General features: G+C 37.4%; 1 protein-coding gene across 6 annotated transcripts in view; it reads left to right on the top strand.

Moving 5' to 3' along the window:
* The first annotated feature begins 402 nt into the window (after positions 1 to 402).
* The window catches only part of LOC142832210 (ankyrin repeat and SOCS box protein 3-like), a 157,259-nt gene continuing 134,483 nt past the window's right edge, over positions 403 to 23,178 (top strand). For 5 of the 6 annotated variants that reach the window (XM_075942503.1, XM_075942504.1, XM_075942507.1 and 2 more), the window contains exons 1-2: positions 403 to 1,185; positions 1,282 to 1,382. In XM_075942503.1, coding sequence (XP_075798618.1) covers positions 1,123 to 1,185; positions 1,282 to 1,382 — 164 coding nt within the window. In that variant the 5' untranslated portion in view covers positions 403 to 1,122. The remainder of the gene's footprint in view (positions 1,186 to 1,281; positions 1,383 to 23,178) is intronic. The other variant, XR_012907208.1, reaches the window with a different exon arrangement.

Consider the following 23,178-nt stretch of genomic DNA (forward strand, 5'->3'; position numbering starts at 1 on the left):
GTTTAAAAGAGATGGGTTTAGTTCCCTTTCCTTCGCACATCAAAGAAGGCACTCCGGGAGGAAATAAACCATAATTAGGCACGAGCGAGCAAGCAGCAGACCCCCTTCCTCAGCCTAGCCCATCCCCGCCCTGGGCCCTGGCAACCGTCCGGGGCGCGGGCGCGACGCGGTCCGTGGCCGCAGCTGCAGCCCCCTCGCGCCCGCGCGCGCGCCCGGTCCCGCGCGCACCAACACGCCGCCAGAACCTGGGCGGCGGCGGGCCGGCCGGGGGCGCGCGCTCGGGGGCGCGCTCATGCAGCGGTTTTCTTCTCCCACAATCCAGAGGCAGAGGCGTGGAGGGCGGGGAGTCGGCGGAAAAATAGCAGCGCGGAGGGAGCGGCGCGCTCGCCCGACCGGCGGCGGGCGCGGGTGTGCTGCGGCACTGCGGTTCTGAGGCCGTTACCCCAGCTCCTCCAGAGGGCGGTGGAGGAGGCTGGAGCGCGGCGGCGGAGCGCCCGGGCGTCGCTGAGGCACCGGAGGCTGGCGGGGCTCCCGCGGCCGGACGGTCAGGGACACGCAGCGGAACCTTCGTTCCCGGCAGGGCAAAAGGGCTGAGGCGAGCGCGAGCCCGCGGAGGGATGGTGAGCGCCCGGCGAGGGGGGAGCCGCGCCTGAGAAGGCGAGGACACGCTGCGGGCGGACGCTCCCGGCGCCCGTGCCCGCCGGCCGCTGAAACGCCCAGCGCCGCTCTCCAAGGGCCAGCCCGGCCGCCCCGCAGCCTCCGCGGCGCTCGCGATTCATCGGCGGCCGCTGCGCTGAACGACTCCCTCCGGGAGCGGGGCCACCTCGACGGGCTTTTTGTCTCGTGCCCCGGCCGCTCTTCGCGTCCTCCTCCTCCAGATGCCTTTCTTCTGCCCCTCCTCTCCGGGTGCAGACATTGCCAGCGCCGGCTGCGGCTCCGCGCGGGATTTGGGCTCTTTCCCCTGGGGGGTTTTGAGGAGCGAGAGTCCTTCCCCCTCTTCGATGGGATTTTCCTGCCTTGCCGAAATGGACTTTCATTAATTTCGTCTTACTTCTACCAATTCCCTAGGCGTTTTTGTGGTACTTCCCTTTTTCCTCCCCGCCCGAATATATAATCTGTAAAATGGAGAACGCAATCTTTACTCCCCTTCTGGAGCAGTTCATGACCAGCCCCTTGGTCACTTGGGTAAGTAGGATGTCCTTTATTGTGTATTTTGCTGTGTTATTTGCGGCTGCAGAGATGGAGGTGGGCGTTAACGCCGTGATAATCCTTGTGTTCTAGGTTAAAACGTTTGGACCTCTGGCTGCAGGAAATGGAACCAACCTGGATGAATACGTGGCTTTGGTGGATGGGGTATTCTTGAACCAGGTCATGCTCCAAATGTAAGTGTTTTCTTCTTCTCTCGCTAACTTTTTTCTGTGAAAAATAACATACTTTGAACTTAGATTTCACGTCATAAACCCTTAATTTGGTTCTTTGGCCAGAAAAAAAAAATCAGGTGGTTTAATTGGATCTTGGAAGGAGTGCCCTTCCTGCTTATTAACCAAGTAGTTATACCTCCTGAAATTGAGAAACTGAATCTTTCACTCTGCCAGTCCTGTCTGTATTGTCATTTATTGTCTGAAGTGCTGAAATTCAAACCACATTGTGATATCTTTGGTAATTTGGTGAAATGACGGAGACAGAGAAATCTTGTTTACGAAAGAAAAAGACTTAACTGTGAAGTTATGTGCAAAGGTGTGTTCTTATTAACCTTTTAAATCTAAGAATAAATGATTCAAAAATTGAAACTGGTGAAGTAACATTTCAGCGGTGAAAAATTCAGTTAACATTGCTGATTGGTCAAGAAGACTTCTGTAGCCAGCAATTTAAATATCTAAGTTTGATCAGATGACTTACCGTGCTATTGATGAGTTATTAAATTAGTATTTGGGGAATTATTTAAAGGTATTTTGAGGTTTATGTAAATAACTGAAGTCATGAGAGCTGGGTTAATTAAGTCTTTTGTTTGACATGTTGAGTTTCTGCTAAGAAGAAATGTGGCTTTTGAGATAGAAATGGAGTGTTGGAAGCATGTTAGTACCTAGATCAGAGAGGTCAAAGTGACTCCATTTTATCGCTATGGTGCACAGGTGCACTGTAAGTACTTCAGTGGTTATCATTGCTGGTATTACAGTTGGGTTTGGACACTTCTTTCTTAATAGAGTCTCATTGCAACAGTAATCTTGCAACTTTTGATTTGAAGATATTTCTGTCTTATATATGTGAAAATTGATGCAGTATAAAAACTTGTTATTTAAATTCATATTCTATTAATTTTGCACATGTCAGTTCTGTATTTTCCTGGAAATTATTTTTCTTTCTAGATTTGTGCTGGTTAGTTTTTTGTCATCTTGACACAAGGGTCATCAGGAAAAGGGGGACCTCAGCTGAGATTTTAAACTACTCTGTCATTTTCGCATGTAGGCGAGTCTCTGGGGCATTTTCTTGGTTGCTGGAGGTGGGATGGCCCACCTCACTGCTGGCAGTGCCATCCCTGGGCAGGTGGTCAGTTGTATGAGAAAGGTTTAACATTTTTGTTTTATTTTTTAAACTTAGTACTTGGGTGAAGAGTTAAAAACATAATAGCTGCTTTCACTTTGAGTTCACACTCATTTAAAAAATATATATTTTGAAAATAGTGATGTTCCAAAAGAATAGCTGCCAGGTTCTCCCTAGCGCCTTGGGAGGGGACTAGCTGCTTTCTAAACCTCAGGTCTACTTCTGTGTTTTCAGTTCCACCTCTCAGTTTCTCTAAGTGATTTTTAGTGTCCTAATTCTGTTCTGAATGACCTATATAAGGGAAATAAAAGGAAAAGTACTATTCTTTGCTTTCTTAAAAGAATAGTTTATTAAAATTGGGTCAACACAGTATGTTTAAGCAGTAAAGCAACAAAATACCTTATTACTATTTTGTTTATTTATTTTTAGGTACAGAGTCTTATTTTTTCCCTGGCTATGTAGATCAGGCTGGTCTGGAACTCTTGGAGAGCCACCTGCCTCTGCCTTACAGTTTCTGGGATTAAACGCATGTCTCACCACAATACATTATTTTTATGAACTATGGTTAGAAAATGTGCTGCATAGTTTATTCAGTTGGCTGCATGACTTAATGAACTCTATTAAAGTGCCATTTGAAACTCTGTGTCATGAAAGGATAGTTAACCTAAAGATGAACCTTAATTAAAAACATTTCTAGATTACATTTAGTTATAGAACTTGTGAGCAAGAATCCTTTGTAAATGAAATGGTGTATTTTTCATTGTGTTCCTTATACTTGAAGTTTATTGAGCTTGGATCTGTGGGTTTCATTTTTATCAAATTTGGAAAAAAATGAAGGCATTGTTTCTTTAAATATAATGTGTGTGTGTGTGTGTGTACGTGTACCTGAACTTACTTGTCTTTCCTCCTTTTGGTAGCCCAGTCACATGTATATTAAGTTCCTAGATGTGTTTAAAGCTTATTGAGAGGTTCATGGATGTGTTTTTGTTGTTGTTTTTTCTTTGATTTTGACTAGTCTGTTGTGGTATCTGTGAATATTTTCTGTTATGTTTACTCCTACCCAGCATGTATTTCATTTTAGACATAGTTTGCTCTGTAGAAAACTTGCCATTATACCTTCCATGTCCAGGTTTTTCTGTTTTATCTCTTTATTTTCTTAAACATGGGACATAGTTATAATTGTCTTATTGCCCATATATACTAATTGTGTCATTTCATTTAGTTGGTTTTGATTGAGTTTTCTCCTCAGTATGAATTATGTTTCTTTGCTTTTGTATCCTGGTGATTTTATTTGATGATCTTGTTGGATATTGGATATTTTATTATTCCACAAAATATCGATATTTTGAGCTTTATTCTGGGATGTATTTACGTTACTCAGAAACAGTTTTATCTTTTCAGAATTTGCATTTAATTAATTAATTGATTATTTTGGGACAGGGTCTTTTTATGTGGCCCTGACTTTCCTAGAACTTACTGAATAGACCAGACTGGTCTTACAGAGATCTGCCTGCCTCTGCCTCCCAAGTACTAGAATCAAAAGTGAACACATCCATAGTGGCAGTAAGTTTGTTAAGCAGTACCTTTTTGTACTACTGAGTCAAAACTCTTACAAGTACAGTAATTGGTGGGAACAGTAACTGTGTTGTTACCTGAAATAATTTTTTGGTTCTTTCAGTGACTTTGCATAGTTTCTTCACACTTAGAGGTACTGACAGCTCAGAAGTCTGTAGGGATATCCTCTGCAATCTTTTTCTTGTTTAGCTCTCTTCTCTGTGATATTCTTCATGAGTATTTAGCTGCATTATCTCCAGACTTCATTTCCTCTACTCAGCTAATGTACTACCTAGGTTCCCTCCTCCCTGTTCACGGACTAGAGATCTTCTAGGCAGTAAGATGCGACTGTTGTTGGGTTCAGGCTTGGTATCCATCTATCAAGGATCATGGTTTTTGCTGTCCAGTATCTTGAAAAATACTTCTATGTTTTGTCTTCCCCCTGGTGCCCAATTGTCTCAGGAAGTAGAAATCAGCTTATATACTTTAATGACATTTTTGCTCTTACAGCTTTCATATGGAATATAGATGTTTTTGTTTATTTGTTTGGATTTTGATTTTTTTGTTTTGTTTTGTTTTCCAAAACAGTGTTTCTCTGTAGCTTTGGAGCCTGTCCTGGAACTCGCTTTGTAAAACAGACTTACCTCGAACTCACAGAGATCTGCTTGTCTCTGCTTCCCGAGTGCTGGGATCAAAGGCGTGCACCACCACCGCCTGGCTCAGAATATAGATTTTTATTAGGGGAGACTTACTTTGGAAATGTTTTCATTCAAAGTATTTGCTAAGAATAAGAATGTTTATTATGTCAGTGATGCTGGTGTTACCAGTGTGGACCCAGACTCTGAAAATGAGGCGACTGCGTTGTGACGTTTTCTATTAATTACTTTGTCATAGAACTTTGTCCTTTGTTCAGTGATGTGTAATTCATTATATTTAGAGCTAAATCTTGGATTTCATTGAGTAGCTCCTAGAATCAAAGAATGTCACAGCATTAGCCATCTTTAACAGGAGGGAAAAGCTCTGCAGAACTCTGGAATGATAAGCCAGCTACTATCTATGCTTCAGGGCATTTTCCTACTTTAACTGACTGAAATAGTTTTTTTTTCCATGACGCTTACAAGACATAAGACCTGATATCAATAAAGTAGAAACCCTCCTCTTGTGTTGTATCTCCCATGAGGGAAAGTGGTCTGAATGACAGGCTGTGGTTTTGCACATACTGTCGTCAGCATTGCTTGCAGTTTGGTTTTCAGTAACTTTCAGGGTAATGTCCATCATGTTGAGAGTTTGTTCATTGCCCTGCTCTAGACTGATGTCTTCAAGAGCAGTATGTAGTGGTCGATGGTTCTCTGTGTAACTAATCCTAAACTTGAGATTATGAGAACTGGAGAAGAATAGGGTGATTAGTTACATGTGCACATACATTTAAGTGTTTCACCGAGAATTATCTTTGCAATGTTAAGTATGAGAAACATCCTTACAGGATAAATGGAACTTAAGACTTTCTTAACTGTTTTTTTTTAGAAAGATATGTGTTGACTTTCCTTTAGGTTCTATGAAACACTTTGATACTAACTGAGTAATAGTTTCAAATTTAAAATTAATATTTGAGATTTTATAAGGACATTTAATTCATCAGTAAAAATTTGTTTTCATATTGGTGTGATATAAAGACAGAAATTATAGTTTTAAGATTTAAGGTGTAGACTTGTTATTTTAATAAAATAGTTAACCAGTTGTTGATATTCGAAAATAATCTTTCTCATTTCTGATTTTACTTCTATGCTTTCTTTATCCATATAATGATATTTTAATAATTTATAAAGTAGATTAATGAAAGAGATCTGCCCCTAATATTTGTGAGACCTAGGGAAGACATGCATTTATAATAGGTATAAATACTAAGAGACCATAAGACAATCTAGCAAATGGTTAAATGTATTTTAGCATTTTACCATGATTATGTGTGTGTGTGTGTATCGTAATATCTTTAAAGGGTTTATATTTATAATTAGTAAAATTTAGAATTTATAAATTGACCATTCACAGTAGAGCATGATTGAGCACAGACTCCTTTCATCATTCCAGGCTCCTCTGTTACCACAGAGCTTTCATGCAAAGGCATACCTAGTGTGTCCAATTCAGGCTCTTAGAATCACTTTTCCAAATTGCTGCTCCTTTGCATTCACCTGTAGTGCATTCCATCCTAAGCACAGACTTGGGGGGAAGTTAAAAGTGTCGTCTGCAAGAGAGGAGTTGGTATGTATCATCTTGTTTATATGCACTTCTTATTTAGTGGAAGTAAGTGTGTGGCCCAGTGAGGCCAAGAGTGGAAGTCAGAACAGAAATGTTTTGCCAGTATCTAGATATAGTACTGGGTGAGATGAATGAAGGGATGTTTTGCTAGTATCTAGATATAGTACTGGGTGAGATGAATGAAGGGATGGTTCATTCAAAGGTAATTTCATTAAGTGGGTAGTTTCTGAGTGCTGTCTGCGAAGTCATGGGATATGCTCATTTCTCTACCAATAAAGTCTTTCATGCTAAGTGGTAGAAGTAGAATCTTAATAAAGTGTTGGCCTGAAGAGGGAAGTGGTGTTTTACATGGAAGAACTTTTGTAGGTCCAGGAATGTGGTTACCTAGTGTGTAAAGTCCCTGAGCTTGAGTCCCAGCCCTGGGTGGGTGGGAGACATTTTAAGGAGGACATAACTGAACAGGAGTCATAAACAGTAGAAGAATAGAAGGAATGACATTTTAAACATATACAGTAAACAAAAAGCATGAAGATGTAAATAAAAGTGGTAAAATTAATAGACTTGAGGGAGATGGAGAAATTGGCAAAACTATTGGTGAGAGGTCACAAAGGGAGTTAAAGATGAATACAAGTATAGTTAGGGCAGGCCCATTGAAAGTTCGGAAATCACATATTCATGTAAGAAGAGCCAGTCAACATGGTTGGTTAAGCAATAATCTTTAGCTGCTCAGGAACTGGCAAAAACATCTGTAAAATAAAATTTATTTATATTTGGAAGTACAGGATAAAAGAAAATATATTACAAATTCTAAAGTGAGTGAATTCTTTTTGGAATATATTTTATTTTTGGTTAGCATACATCATGACTTTTTGTCTTTGTTAGGGTTTTTGTTGCTGCAACAAAACACCATGACCAAAAAGCAAGTTGGGGAGGAACACTTCATCACTGAAGGGATTCAGCACAGGAACTCAAACAGGAAAGAATCCTGGAGGCAGGAGTTGATGCAGAGGTCATGGAGGGGTGCTGCTTACTGGCTTGCTCCTCGTTGCTTACTCAGCCTGCTTTCTCATAGAATCCAGGACCAGCTGCCCAGGGATGGCACCACCCACGATGGGCTGGGCCTACCCCTATTGATCACTAAATGAGGAGATGCCTTACAGCAGGATCTCGAGGAGGCATTTCCTCAGCGGAGACTCCTTCCTCTGATGACTCTAGCTTGTGTCATATTGACACTCAAAACCACCCAGTACAGTTTCATTATAACATTTATGAATGATAAGTCAAAATAATTTTACTTTGTTAATATTTTCTTCCCTGCTGTACTCCGTCATCCTCTCCCCTCCCCTCCTCTTTTTTGTCTTTCTGCAGTTAGTTTTCCAGTAATTGAATTCTTTAGTAGTAGTGTGTGAGCATTGAGGAAGAAAAGCAGATGGCATCAAAGGGCGGCTGGTAGACTAGAGCAGAGCTCAAACTTTTCCACTGATGACCTCTTTGCACTTGAGAAATTTTTCCATGAGCTTAGCTGTATAGCTGTATAGAACAGGTATACAAGTCAAGCATAAATATACAAATCACAAATAAATCGTTTATTTTAAAGCAATTCTTTGATATTCATATAACTATCATTTATTAAAAACAAAAGCAAATTCACATGCTAAGTATAAAGATATGTTTACTTTTACATAAAGAGTAAAGTCTTGGCTGAATACTTGATACTGTAGGATGTAAAGCATCTTTAGCATTTTTCAGAGATGATCTTTATTTTAATAGGGCCATTAGAGATTCTGATTTTTAATCCCAAGCCAAAATTTATTGTCATTGAGCAGCTTTTTTAAAAAAATGAAACTTGACTCAGCAATTTTAAAAATCAAATACTTTAACATAGTACCATATAAAAATACACAAATTTGATACATTCTAAAGAATGATCACAGGAAAATATTAATAGTATTTGTTTCCCATAATTAAACCTTCATTGGTTCTTTAAGAGCAGAAAACAGGGTATATCCATTCAAAACGCTGACATTTATGGCACACAATAGTCTTGAATCTGAACCAAGATGTTTTAGCAATGTGATCATTGTCATGGCATGGTGTGATGACATGCACTGTGCAGTGTATGTATGCAGTGTAGAGTCAAGGCTGAAGTGCAGTTTCATGGCCCAGCAGGTAAGCGCTGCCAGAGATGTCTTGGTTTCGTTACACATTTTATTTTGGAAGTTTTGGATGCTGTATATTCAGAAACCTTTCATTGTTGCCAGATTTTTTTTTGACCATATATTTAGTTATGTGACTTCCCTATGGGATTGTAACCTACATTTTTAAGAAACTGGACTTAAGAAACATTTTTTTTTTCAGTTTCTTACAAAACTAAACTTTGTCTTACCATATGAACTAGCAATCCACTCATAGGAATTTGTCCCAATGAGGACAATCCTACCCTCTCTTCCAGGCTTTTTAAAAGATATAATCCAGGCTGGCCTCCAACTCATGATCTTCCTGCCTGTCCTCAGTATTTGCTTACTGTCAGATGCTACCATAGTCAGCACATTCTTTTTTTTTGTTTTGTTTTTTAAAAAAGTGCTTGGGTTTGTGTCTATGCCTTGTGTGAATTCCCTCAGAGGCCAGAATTGTGACTTGCATTATTTGGAACTGTAGTTACTGACAATAAGTTGTGACCTGCTCTTTAAACTCTTGAGGCATTTTCCAGCCTACGTTTTTTTCTTTTAAATACTATGTTCAACAATATTGGTTGTCCTCAGTTCATTTGGACATATTCTAAATCTTCTACCACTTACAAACTAGTGTCTCATTTTACTAGAGTCGAAGTGTACTAAACAGGTTGTTTTTCTTGTAGACTCTGCTGCAAGTTTGTTTCTGTACCTTTCTTCTAACCTGAGTTTCAGTAGATCATAGCTTTTGCAGTCTTGCTCGTGTTTGTCTGGACCTTTCTGCTTTATGCTTTACTATTTTTATTGTATTTATTGTTTTTTGTCTGTCTTTACCAGGACTTAAATAAATATCTTTTTATCTTGTCTTAACTTGGTGGCATATAATGAAATGCTTAGTATTAATCCATTTGAAGTCTGTTTTACTGGTAGATTGAAAAAGCCCACTTTTAAATTTGTTGCCCAAAGACTAGATCTTGAGCAAATATGGCCCAGGTTACTAATGAAGGCAGGCCTCTCTGACTTTGTCTTAGGGTTCAAGGGCGGTGGGTTAAAGCTTCACAGATGGTTGCCATAACCTTATCGCCTTGTGCTGATTGTGTGGTGACTCACAACAGTCTAAGAACATGAGTTGATTTGCCCAATACTGTGGTTCTCAAACACTCTAGAGGCTCTGGAGGTTGTCTGTGAGATCAGAATTATTTTTATACTATTAAAATGCCATTTGCACCAGACTAAGAGAATTGTGGGAAGAGGGAAGGCAGAGATGTAGTTGCCATCAAAGTGTTACAAAAGTACTGATTATGAAATAAAGGTTGGGTAGGTATATGTGTTTGGGGCACTTGAGCTAAGTAAAGAGACCTGATCTGTACATAAATAAGTAAATAGTGGGTAAATTGTTGCCACCTTGATATGATCAAAACTTCTACTACCTTGTACTGGTAGTTAATAGATTCTTCACACGGTGCTTGTAGTTAAAAATTTGTTTTCACATAAAAATGATGAAGTAGTAAAAGTTACTGCCTAGAGTACAGCTTGTCTTTTATTTTGTTTGAGGCGGGTTCTTGTTTTGCAGCCTAGGCTGGACTTGAACTCAGTGTGTAGCCCAGGCTAGCCTTAATCCTTTTAGTCTCTTAATGTGCTGAGATTACAGGTGTAAGCCACTGTGCCTGGTCAAGCTTGTCTAGTTAATATACATATTTTAAAATATTTATTTTTATTTTAATGTGGTTTGCCTACAAGTGTCTCTTGCCTGTTGCTGCAAAAGTCAGAAGAGGGTGTCTGATTCCCTGGAACTAGGGTTGCAAGCAGTGTGAGGAGCCAGGAGGGTGTTTCCAGTCCTCTGCTAGAGCAGCCAGTGCTCCTAAGCACTGAACCCCTATTTGATATTTAATATGTCTTTTTAATGGAAACTATGCCAAAAATACTTGTGTTGCTTAACAAAGTATTGTTATCACTAGAAATACTTAGATGAAATTTTGAATTGCAAGCCAAGCAAGTCCAGGGTTTTTGGACACTTATTTTTGCTTGAAAGAACAACTGATGATGATTATTTGGGACAGACACATACTCTTAAATAACTTAAACAACTTTTTTTTAAAGGAAAACAACTAATTGTATTTATTGCTAAAATGATATCTGAGTTACAGAAACGATTGACATCTCAATATTTAAAGACTTATCATGTTTACTTTTTTATTTTACATGTATGAGTGTTTTGCCTGCCTGTGTGTATGTGTTACGTGTGTCTGGTGCCCGAGAACAGAAGAAAGTGAATTTCCTGAAACCGGAGTTACAGGTTTTTGTGAGGTACCATGTGGGTGGTGGGAACTGAACTGAGTCCTCTTCAAGAACAAGTATGTGAATTTTATAGTTCTAATAAAATATCTCAACATTTGAAATGTATGCATAATTCAGTGAATCACATTTTGTTTTGACACAGTCTCTCAACATAGCCTAGACTTGCCACAAACTTATACACAAGGTTTTCTTAAATTCCTGATTTTTCTGCCTCAGTCTTTCCCAGCTCTGGGTTTATAGCTCTGCATCACTATGCCCAGCTATAAAGCAGTATATTTAAAATTACCTGTCTATTAGCTAAGAAAACCACATACATCCTTGTATTGTATTGTAGGTAGACCAGTGCATTTTTTCTTTCCCTCCTTTCTTACACCCTTCCCTCCTCTTTCTCCTTTCCTCACTACTCTTCCCTTCCCTTTCTCCTTTCTTTCTTTCCCTTCCCTCATTCTTTCTCTACCTCCCTCCCAGTGCGTGGTACTGGACCAATAGGTTTTAATTTCAAATTAGGAAAAGATAAGTTTCATAATCCACATTGCTAATAAGTGTTAAGATAGCAGTACCTCTTACTGGATTTTGAGAGCATCAAATAGTAATACCAATACAATTTGAAAAGGCTATAATATATGACTACATCATTCTTCTGGTTGTATGTTTGTGTGAAAATAAATTTTTTCTTTTTATACTTTAAGCAAAACAGTGTGTAAACACACTGAATACAGATGCACATAGTTGATTTTCTGAAATCAGGAAAGAAAGAAAGATAGCATAGCTCTCCTGGTATTTTATACAGTTATGCAACACCCAAAGGTAAGACCTGTATGGCATTGGACTTCGATGATTGCTGTATCTCTGTGATGTTTTCAAAATCACTGCTTCTGTGTGTTAAATGAGGGACTGTGAGGCTGCACTTGATAGATCTTTCCGGGCCAATGAGAGAAACCAAGATTTTTTTTTATCTTTTGAAGAAATAACTTGATATATCTGAAAATGCGCCTGTAATCTCTGTGATAGTTATATTATGTATCTTTCCAAGAGTTACTGTAAACACACACACACACACACACACACACACTCACACACTCACGTTGTTAATGTTTGGTTATATTGTTGCCATGCACAGTGAGTGAGTTTATGAGAAGGTTAGAGGGAAAATTAAACCAAAGGACTTTTTTTTTTAAAGTAACTTTTCTTCCTGATCATACTCAAGGATAAGCTATTTAGTATTTAAATAATTCTTAATGGTAGTGATATTTATTTATTGTTTTCATAAAGCAAAATTTTGGTTTATGTGTGTTTTAATTTAGATATATGAATCAGTTATTTCAAATGTTTCATAATTAAATACAAATGTCCATATTTACAAAATGTAAAATTATCACAAAAATAAAAACAAATTGTATACAGGTATTTTTAAGTTACAGGGGCGTGATCACAAAAATGTACACAACAAAAATGGACACAAATTTAGCAACATACTGAAGCATTGGTGGTTAAGCACCAACGTTTAAGTACCAGCACAGAACAGATGGCCTGAGAGGAGACACAACAGGCCTGGAGTCTGGAGAGAAGAGCAGAATACCATTAAACATTAAAACTATCAGGTTTCTGTTTTTCATAGATATAGTCAACGAAGAGATAAAGGTGTAATCCTGGTTTGTACCACTGAAAAGTTTAGACTACTCACGTTGTAAATGTGCTGATCTTTCCTTTACATTTTTCTTAATTATAAAATGTGTGTGGGCAGTGGTAGGTAACATCCTTACCTGCATATTCTTTAATTGGAATTGGCACAGCATGTTTTAAGTGAGTCATTTACCTATGATCACTTGTTTGAGGCTCTGTTTTACTGACAGATTGGTTTAACCTCTTACAAGACCATTTTTGAGCTATATTGCTTGGCTGTTTGCCACTAGAACATTGTTTTTCTCATGAAAAGAGATGGGTGGTCTGTGATTAGGTTGTTCGCAAATAGCTGTGTTTGATTGGAAAGAAATTGTTCATCTTGTACATGTTACATGTGTAGCATTTAAAGACTAATCTTTTTTAAAAGTCTTTTCCAAAAATAATATAAGAATTTTTGATTATTAATTTTTTTAGCATTGGAAATATTGAAATGAAAGATAGGCTATTTAGAATACTTAATATACTATATAGTTTTCTTTTAGAAAATTCTTGAGTATTTTAAAGAATATTTTACTGAGATTTTTATACGTATATATAAGTATACATATATATTTAAATAACAAAATATACAAAGGAATGGGGTATTTATGTCTATTTAAGGTATATTCTTTTTTTGTTTTTTTTAATTTATTTATTTATTAAGGATTTCTGCCTCCTCCCCGCCACTGCCTCCCATTTCCCTCCCCCTCCCCCAATCAAGTCCCTCTCCCTCATCTGCTCGAAGAGCAATCAGGGTTCCCTGACCTGTGGGAAGTCCAAGGACCGCCCACCTCTATCCAGGTCTAGTAAGGTGAGCATCCAAACTGCCTAGGCTTCCCCAAAGCCAGTACGTGCAGTAGGATCAAAAACCCACTGCCATTGATCTTGAGTCAGGGCGGTGGTGGCACACGCCTCTAATCCCAGCACTCGAGAGGCAGCTGGATATGGAAAAAAAATTTTTTGGTTTTTTGAGACAGGGTTTCTCTGTAGCTTTGGTGCCTGTCCTGGAACTAGCTCTTGTAGACCAGGCTGGCCTCGAACTCCCAGAGATCCGCCTGCCTCTGCCTCCCAAGTGCTGGGATTAGAGGCGTGCGCTACCACCGCCCGGCCTAAGGTGTATTCTTTATAGATTAGTTGTTGATTAGAATTCTTAGGTTCTGTAAAAGGGATAGTATGGCTTCATAAGTGTGTACTTCAGCTACATAACTATCAGACAGAATTACTAGTATTTGCCCCTAGGAGTAAATAAAATGGATAAGGTTCATAAAGCAGAAAGGTTTTTTGGTTGCTTTTCAGTATTTTTAAAAAAGGTGTTTACATAGTTAAAGGCTTATAGTGAAAACCAGTACTCCTCTGTTATACCCCTCCTCTCATCTCACTGCAGATCTCCGGCAAAAGAAGTTACAGCCTTTTTATAAGTAGTATTTTTTTCTGTTTCTAGACACACACACAGACACAGATATACATACACGTGTATATGTTTGCACACAAAGTACTTTCTCTCTGCCAAACAATAGAAAAGTACTGTTTACAGAGAAGTTATATAGAATAAGAGTACCCATATATCTATCTACTTTTATGTGTTCATGTATCATTTTTAAACTTTGATCTATTGACTTCTTTTAGTAGTATGTAGTAATCTGTGTTTTTCCTTATCATATCCTTCTAAAATGGTTTTCACAAGATAGACAGCAATCAGTTTCTACATTATTGTTACTATAAATTATTTAATACACAACTAGATATTTCTTTGCCTGGAGTTACTGAAATTGATATTTTTGTGCATGTGATTCTCCATAAATTCATTCTTTAAAAGTAAAATATTTTTCATGGGTTTATGATTTGAGGCTCTTTTCTTGTGGACTATTTTACCCAAGAGCAGTATTTATCACATAAAGAATCACATCCTTGGGGTGAAAAGGTTTGCTTTCCATGACCCTAACATATGTCAGTGTGACTCAAAATTAGGCATGCATCACATCAGAAACCTGAGCCTTATAATTGAAAGTTTATTGCTCTGTCTACTCACGCCTAGAGTGCTTAATGACTATCCTATTTTGAAGGCCAGAGAGTTTATGATTTCAGAACAGTGATGGAATGTCCACTTACTCTAATCAGGTAGGAACCTCTCGGCTCTATTTTCATAATAAAAAGAGCATTCGGTTAGATACAGGATAGATAGAAAACTAAAACTAGTAGGGTTCAGCCTTATTCAAGTAACTCTACTTTCTGTTGGACACTTTTCAAGTCTGGATAATCATATAAATTTCCTTAGATTTCATGTGTGTACTTAACAGATTTGTTCGTACAAAACAGTTTTAATGAAACAAATTTATTTTTTTAAATCCCTTTTCTTAAAGAGCCCCATTGAATATAAGGATTAATTTTAGGTGTTCTTTCCCTACTGTTTTGCTTTTTCTAGCTTAACTTGTCATTTTTATTTCACCTCTAGTTTCTAAAATAATTTTCTCTCATATCATTAATACATAAAATGTTGGGGATTAGTACTCTGAACTCTCAGGATGCTGGGGCAGGAGGATTACGAGTTTGAAACTAGCTTGGACTACATAGTGAGATCCCATGTTAAAAAAAAACAACTCCCTTTTGTAGATTTAGAATTATCTTGATTATTTAAAGCAGTTTTTCTCAGAAGCTTAATAGAAAAAAAAACCTTAACACCTAACAATTGTTTTTAACATGAAGTTCTTAAAATATTTTGGTCAAACCAAAAGTTAAGGTATAAAAACATGGAAGTTCTTAGAAGAGCAAAAGAATTTTGAGATGTCATGTGTAAATGTTGGGTATGACTTTTAAAACTTTGAGGTTTGGGTATGTCCTTGTCATGATCAAGGCATGGAATTATAATATATATGGAATTATTATTAAGTATGTACAGTTATTTTAGTATCTATACGTTTTCAGTAGTGATATTGAAATTATATTGTTAAATTTAAATAACCCATATTCATAATAAAACATCTTTGTGATGGCAGCTGGCAGGAAAAAGCAAGTACATCATCTTTAACTTGACTGCCTACTGTGGAAACAGAATTGGAATATCTCAAAAATAAATGGTGATTTATTATTTACTTGGGTTTTGTAGATGATATTGATGGAACTTCCTATTGGCCTTTTGTTTCCCTAAGTGAGAATAAAGTCAAAGAGCTCAGTAGATCTAAGTAGAGTGTAAATTTGGAATTCGGTTTAGGGGTTTATATTACTTCTAGGTATCAGTAAAATATTTTCTAGTTCTAAACATTGTCAGTGTATGAATACAAATGATCAAGGTTATGAAATGCATAAAAGGCCTCAAGTATATAATGCAAATTTATATGAAAGTTTGAAGGTAGCTAGAGAGCTGTGGTATTTACTGGATGCTTATGGTTGCAAATAAAGTGTGTGTGTTTACACATAGGCATATCTAATATTTTGTTTTGTTGCGAACATAGAAAAAGATTTCCTCCAGATTTCTGCAGTTGTAACCATGACTTTCTGACCATGCTTCTGTTGTCTTTGTTTGCTATTATGTGCAATCTGACTTCTGGGATAAAGTATCATTTTTACAAGGAACTAGTTCTAATTGGTCATTTTACTTCAAAGACTTAGCGAATTTTCTATTTAAATTCTCATTTGCCTTTGGGCTGTTTGTCTTTATTCATTGTTCTCTTGTTGTAAGCATGAGCCAGTCACAGGTTTAGCCTGTCTTAGCAATATTCAATATTTTGCTTTGCATACCCCATAACTTGATTTAGGAATCTTGTTATTCAGTAGAATAATTGTCATCAGTATTTACTTTGTGTGAGATAAAAGTTTGAGTGGGGAGTGACTGTTTCAGGCTGCCAAGTAGATTGGAGAATGACAAATTAAAAGAGTTGATATTAGAAAGCAACTATTAAAACAGTTGTTGTGTAGTCAGTGATTATTTTTATTTAATCAGCAGTGTTTGTGTCTGGAATTATGCCCTTAGAAATAAAATGTTATGAGATCCTGTGCTTCTCTCAGGGAGCTTTCAGGTTAAATGAGAGACCAAGAGTCAGAAAAACATAGGATAAAATTATGTACCAAGTCAGGGAACAGTTATTATACTATGACTTAGACCTCAAAATGATGGAGGAAGGTCATTGGTTAAATAAAAAGAAACTGCTTGGTCCTCATTGGTTAGAAGATAGGTGGGAGGAGTAAACAGAACAGAATGCTGGGAGAAAGAGGAAGTGAGCTCAGACTCCACGGCTCTCCTCTAGGGAACAGATGCCTCAGAGAGACATGCTCCCCGCTCCCCAGGAAGACGCAAGCTATGAAGCTCCGACCCAGGATGGACATAGGCTAGAATCTTCTGTAGTAATAGGAGCGGCAGGGCTGCGTCCCCAACACCCCAGCCGCCTGCTCGGCTAGCTTATGCCCGAAATAACAACACACAAACTGTATTCATTTAATCTCTGCTTGGCCCATTTCTATCTAGCCTCTTCTAGGCTAATTCTCACATATTAATTTAGCCCATTTCTAATCATCTGTGTAGCACCCCTAGGTGTGTTTACCAGAGGCGGTTGCGGGGAGGAGGCAGAAATCCTTAATAAATAAATAAATAAAAAAAACCAACAAGATCAAAAACACTGCTGAAGAGGTTGTGGGGAATAGGGAACACTTCTGCATTGCTGGTGGGAGTGCAAGCTGGTACAATTCCTTTAGTTGTCAGTGTGGTGATTTTTCAGAAAATTAGGAAGGAGCCTTCCTCAAGACCCAGCATACACTTTTAGGTATATGCCCAAAGGATGCTCAGTTGTGCCACAAGGACATGTGCCCAACTATGTTCAGGGAGCTTTGTTTGTCATAGCCAGGACCCGGAAACATCCTAAATGCCCCTCAACCAAAGAACGGACAAGGAAAATGTGGTACATTTACACAATGGAGTACTACACAGCAGAAAAAATTAATGACATCTTGAATTTTTTTTTTTTGTTTAAGATGAAGATTAAAATTAAGGTAATACTTTGTATTCTGGAAATTTAGTAAGAAAATGATCCATTTAATTCCTTCTCTCACAAAAGGAAGGCACTTCTTTTAGATGATAACCATATTAATTTATTTGATCACAATACTTTTACTGTGTGTAAGTATATAAAAATCATTCTGAAAACCTTAAATACATAAAAAATTCATTATTAATTTGGAATATTTTTATTTTCACAAATTAGCTAATGTTATTTTAGTATCTGTATAAATCTCAGCTGTTTATTCACTTGTTAGGAATGAGTTTTGGAGAGAGATTAATGCATTAAGAAATCTAGCTGCATAGAATAGCCCAATACTTTAATTGAATTTATAAAGAAAAGCTAGGAAGAAAATTTGTTAAGCATTTGAAAAATCAGTATTAATATTTAAGATGTAAATTCTGCAAGAATTTGAGGGATAAACAACATTTTGGAGGCCTGAGTACTATGAGATACTATTTGAAAAACTAATGTTTTTCACATATTTCTGACATATAATTTGTATAGGAATGCTCATTTAACCCACTGTGGTCACCTCTCTTTAAACAATGGAATGTTTTTTTGTCAATGTAAGTTTAGTTAAATAGCCATATAAGCAAAAGCAACTGAAGCGTGTGCCAAGAAAGAAAAGTTCCGCTCTTAATTGAGTAACCAGGTGATTCTGGGGAAGACCTGTTAATTGCAAAGGATCTGTAGGCAGAAGGGAGTATTTCACAAACTCATCCTCGGGGACCAGCATTTGATTGTAATAAACTATATTTTAAATACGCTGCAAAATCCAAGGGAACACTTTCGTCTTCAAAACAGCAGCATGCCTCCAAGGAAACATATCCTCAAACCTGTTTCTTATGATAGCTCTGAAATACAGCCTTCTAATTCTTGAATCCCTACAGGGACAAATCCCACCAGGTTTCCTGGAGTTGGAAAGAAAAGCGATTAACTTTCCATTCTTTTCAAGACTGAATATTTGCATAGGCCACTTTTTAATTTAAACTGCTTACCTAACCTATAAAATGCAGTTAATCTGGGTGCTTGTTATCAATCACAACTCCAGAAATGTAACCTTTAATTTATTTTTATTACTTTCTCAAAATGTAAAACTTTATTCAAATGTCACAGCTTCTCTACCTCCATTATGAAAAGTTGTCTAACTAAAGAATGTGAGAACCTTCCACTAATGATCCTTACTGCTGAGACTGTGGGGAGTTTATCCTGAACTTCAAAATGAGTACCAGCTTTCTCTTGTCCATTTATCTACAACATGTGGTACATGTATGCAGTTTTCCTCTCCTGGAAACCATTGCCAATAAAATGAACCGTAGAGTGTAATTAATACAGTATTGTGGGGAAAGTTTTAATGATAATTCTACAATAATACAGACATAGGGCAATATATATGAAATAAGCTTTTGTTGAATTTCTGAGAAAAAGTTTTTTTAATATGACTTTTAAAGCATGTATATCTAATACCTTGAATGTAATATAATGTTTTAAATAAAACATTGCTTATATGAAAAAAAAAATATTGTATCATGCCACTTTGCTGAAAGTGAGTAACAACTGTAGGAGTTTGCTTCGGGATCTTTTATGTATAGAATCCTATCTATATTTTGACTTCTCGTCCATTTGTGCCCCTTATATATACTATATACTTGTTCTGAGTTATTGCTCTCAATAAGATTTAGGGCATAATGTTGAAAAGTAGTGGACAGAGTGGACATCTTTGTTTTGTTGATGGTTTTAATGGAATGCTTTTGAGTTTTTCTTCATGTAGCATGATGTTTGTTGACTATGAACTTGCATGCACCATTGTTATGTTGAGATGTTTTCCCTGCATTTGTAGTCTCTCTGGTACTTTTGTTATGAAAGGGTGTTAGAATCATTTTGGCGGAGGCCAAAGAGGCACTTTTGCATCTACTGAGATAATCATGTGATTCTGTTCATGGGTCATTTATGTGGTGGATTATGTTTATTGATTACAGTTGTTGAGCAATACTTGCATTTGTGGAATGAAATGACTTCATCATGGTTGATAATCTTTTTGCATATTTTTTGAGACAGGATTTCACTGTGTGGAATTCATGGAAATTCGCCTGCCTCTGATTCCTGAGTACTAGGATTAAAGGCATGTTTCCACCATGCCTGTTTGATATGTTCTTGAATCTTCTTTGTAAGTGATAAGGAATTTTGCATCTGCATTTGTCAGGGAGATCGCTTATAATTTTGGTTGTGTCTTTATCTGGTTTTGCTATTAGTCTAATACTGGCTTCATTAAGAGAATTTGGAAGCATTTCTTCTATTTCTAGTAAATGTAATAATTCAGGAAGCATTAGTGTTAGTTCTTTACAGGTGTGGTAAAATTCTGTGGTGAATCCATCTGGTCCCAGGACTGTTTTAGTCAGTAGGTCTTTTATTGCTGCTTCAGTCTAGTTTGTGGTAGATCTGTTTAATATTTTTTTAAATCTTTTCTTGATTAACTTAGTCGGTCATGTGCATTTAGAAACCCATCGATTTCTTTTAGATTTTCCAACTTGATGGACTATAAGTTTTTAAAGTATGTCCATGAGACTGGATTTCATTGGCAACAGATATAGTGTCTCTCTATTTGCCCCTAATCTTGTTAATTTGGGTCTTTTCTCTCATGGTTTATTTGTCTAAGGATTTATCAATAATTTCTAATTTATTTATTTCTACCCTGATCTTACTTAGTTTATTCTATCTCCTAGTTTTGAGTTTAGTTTGTTCTTGTTTTTTAAGAATACACACCTTTAAGTTGTTTATTTGAGACTTTTCTGAAGACTTTTCTGATTTTGTGATCTGGGAATTTAGAGCTGTGAATTCTCTGGACCTTTTGTGTGTGACACACACACTGTTGATTTTTAGCTCTATAGACTTGGTAAGATAGACTGCATAGAATTACTTTTATTTTCCTGTATGTTGAGACAGCTTTGTGTCCTGGTATGTGGCTAGTTTTAGAACCTCATGGATTGCTGAGAAGGATGTCTGGTCTGCAGTATTGAGTTGAATGTTCTATATATATGTTAGTTCTGTTTGATATATAGTGTCATTTAGCTCCATTTTTTTCTCTGTTCATTTTTAGCTTGAAGACCTGTCTTGATAACTGTTTTGGACTTAATGTGTGATTTTTTTTTTTGTTTTTGTTTTTCGAGACAAGGTTTCTCTGTAGCTTTGGAGCCTATCCTGGAACTAGCTCTTGTAGACCAGGCTGGCCTTGAACTCACAGAGATCTTCCTGCCTCTGCCTCCCAAGTGCTTGGATTAAAGGTGTGTGCCACCACCACGTGGCTAATGTTTGATTTTTAAATCCATCTTTGTTTTATGAAATTGGGTACATATTGTAAAAAGAGGGCCCACTTGTGCTTCCTGGCCACCCTGCTAGCACAGAAATTGTATTCATTAAAACACTGCTTGGCCCATTATCTCTAGTTTCTTATTGACTAATTTTCTTTCTTTCTTTCTTTCTTTCTTTCTTTCTTTCTTTCTTTCTTTCTTTCTTTCTTTTTTTGGATTTTCATGACAGCATTTGGTGCCTGTTCTGGAACTAGCTCTTGTAGACCAGGCTGGCCTCGAACTCACTAATATCTGCCTGCCTCTGCCTCCCAAGTGCTGGGATTAAAGGTGCGTGCCACCACTGCCCAGCTTTGTTGGCTAATTCTTTGATTATTTATTTATTTTGTTTTTGTCGAGACAGGGTTTCTCTGTAGCTTTGGAGCCTGTCCTGGAACTAGTTCTTGTAGACCAGGCTGGCCTCAAACTCACTAAGATCCGCCTGCCTCTGCCTCCCAAGTGCTGGAATTAAAGGTGTGCACCATCTTAATTTAACCCATTTCTATTCATCTGTATAGCGCCACATGGCAGTGGCTTACTGGGAAAGATTCTAACTGGCGTCCATCTCAGGCAGAGGATCCATGGCTTCTCCCTGACTCTGCTTTCTTCTTCCCAGCATTCAGTTCTGTTTTCCCTGCCTACCTAAGTTCTGCCCTATCAAAAGACTAAGGCAGTTTCTTTATTCATTAACCAATGAAAGCAACACATAAATAAAAAGACCTCCAACACTAGGTACACCTGTGTTTTGTATGATTGTTTAGAATAATAATGTCCTCTTGATAGATTGTTTTTCTTACTTTCATCACTTCTAATTTGTGTTGGTCTATTTTATCATATATCAAATAGTGACTCCTGCTTATTTTCTGGTTTCATTTAGTTTGAACACCTTTGTCCATCTTTCTTTCAAAGGTATTGTCTAGTTTTGGTGGCAAGATAGTTTGCTTGGAGGCAAGACAAAGGATCCTGTGTACTGCTCCAATAATTCAAGTTTGTGTGTTTTGATGGGGAAGTTGAGTCTCTTGCTATTCAGTTTTTGAAAGGTTTGTATTAATTCTTTTCATTTTGTTGTTTTTCTTAGTCCTTACTTGCTCAACAACTGTCTTATTACTGTTATTCTTTCTGTGTCACTTCTTAGATTTAATCAGTCTCTTATGTTTGATGCATTCCCTCCATTAATCTTTGTAGAGAGCTGGCTTAGTTCTTTCTTATCAATTACTGTACCCTGCTTTTTTTCATGGGAAGTTTCTTTCTTCCTTTGTGACAGGTAGTTCTTCTGGCAATAGTAATCAGATTTGGCATCTTTGAAATTTCAGGACTTGAAGTACATTGCTTCAGCTCTTCTGGATTTTAAGTTTCCTTTGAAAAGTCAGTTGTTAATCTGACAGGCTTGCCTTGGTTCTGTGTATTTCTTGTTTTAAGCATGGCATAGTTTGCCTTGGTGAAGGGCTGTTCTTTCTGGTTCTGTTTGGTGTTCTGTAGGCCTCTTGTGCCTGGATTGGCATCTCTTTACTTATATCTAGAAATTTTTCTTCTATGAATTTTTTTCTTAAAATACTTGCTATGGCTTTAACATAGACTTATTCTCTTATGTTCACACTTTTTAAACTTCGCTTTTTCATAATATCCTACAAATCTTGTATGGTCTGTTGCTGTATTTTAAAAAAATGTTATTGACGTTAAGAAATAGTCTCATTTCTTTACCTTATTCTCAAGTCCTGTTAGATGTCCTGTATTTATTCTTTTTTTACTATTTGCTCTCAGGGGGTCCCACCACCCAACTCCCAAATAAATACATGGAATTTTATTAATGCCTGGCCTTAGCATGTTTCTTGCCAACTTTTCTTAAATTATCCTGACTACTTTTTGTCTCTGGGCTTTTACCTTTCTCTATTCTATGTGTCTTTCTTTACTTATTACTGTATGGCTTTCTGTGTAGCTGGGTGGCTGACCCCTGATGCCCTCTCACCTTCATTTCCTGTTCCTTGATCCTCTCTTCCCAGATTTCTCCTCCTCTTCTTTCTGCCAGCCAGCCCAACCTAGCCTTTCTCCTGCCAGTTACAGTTCATTCAGCTCTTAGACGAATCAGGTGTTTTAGACAGGCAAAGCAGCACAGCTTTGCATCATTTTATAAATATTCCACAGGATAAACAAATGTGACACATCTTAAAATAATATTTCACAATAGTGTCCTGTGTAGGATATTAGTCCTTTATATGATCAATTCTGTTATTTGGCCTTAGGTTTTTAGTTGAGTTTTTCATTGCAATTTGTTATTTCTTCTGTATATCTATTTTTTTTTGTTGAATTCCATTGTATCCTGTGTTGACTTCCTATTTATTTCATTCATCTGTTTTTTATTTC

This window comes from Microtus pennsylvanicus, chromosome 12 (assembly GCF_037038515.1).
Source record: "Microtus pennsylvanicus isolate mMicPen1 chromosome 12, mMicPen1.hap1, whole genome shotgun sequence".
Classification (NCBI taxonomy): Eukaryota; Metazoa; Chordata; class Mammalia; order Rodentia; family Cricetidae; genus Microtus; species Microtus pennsylvanicus.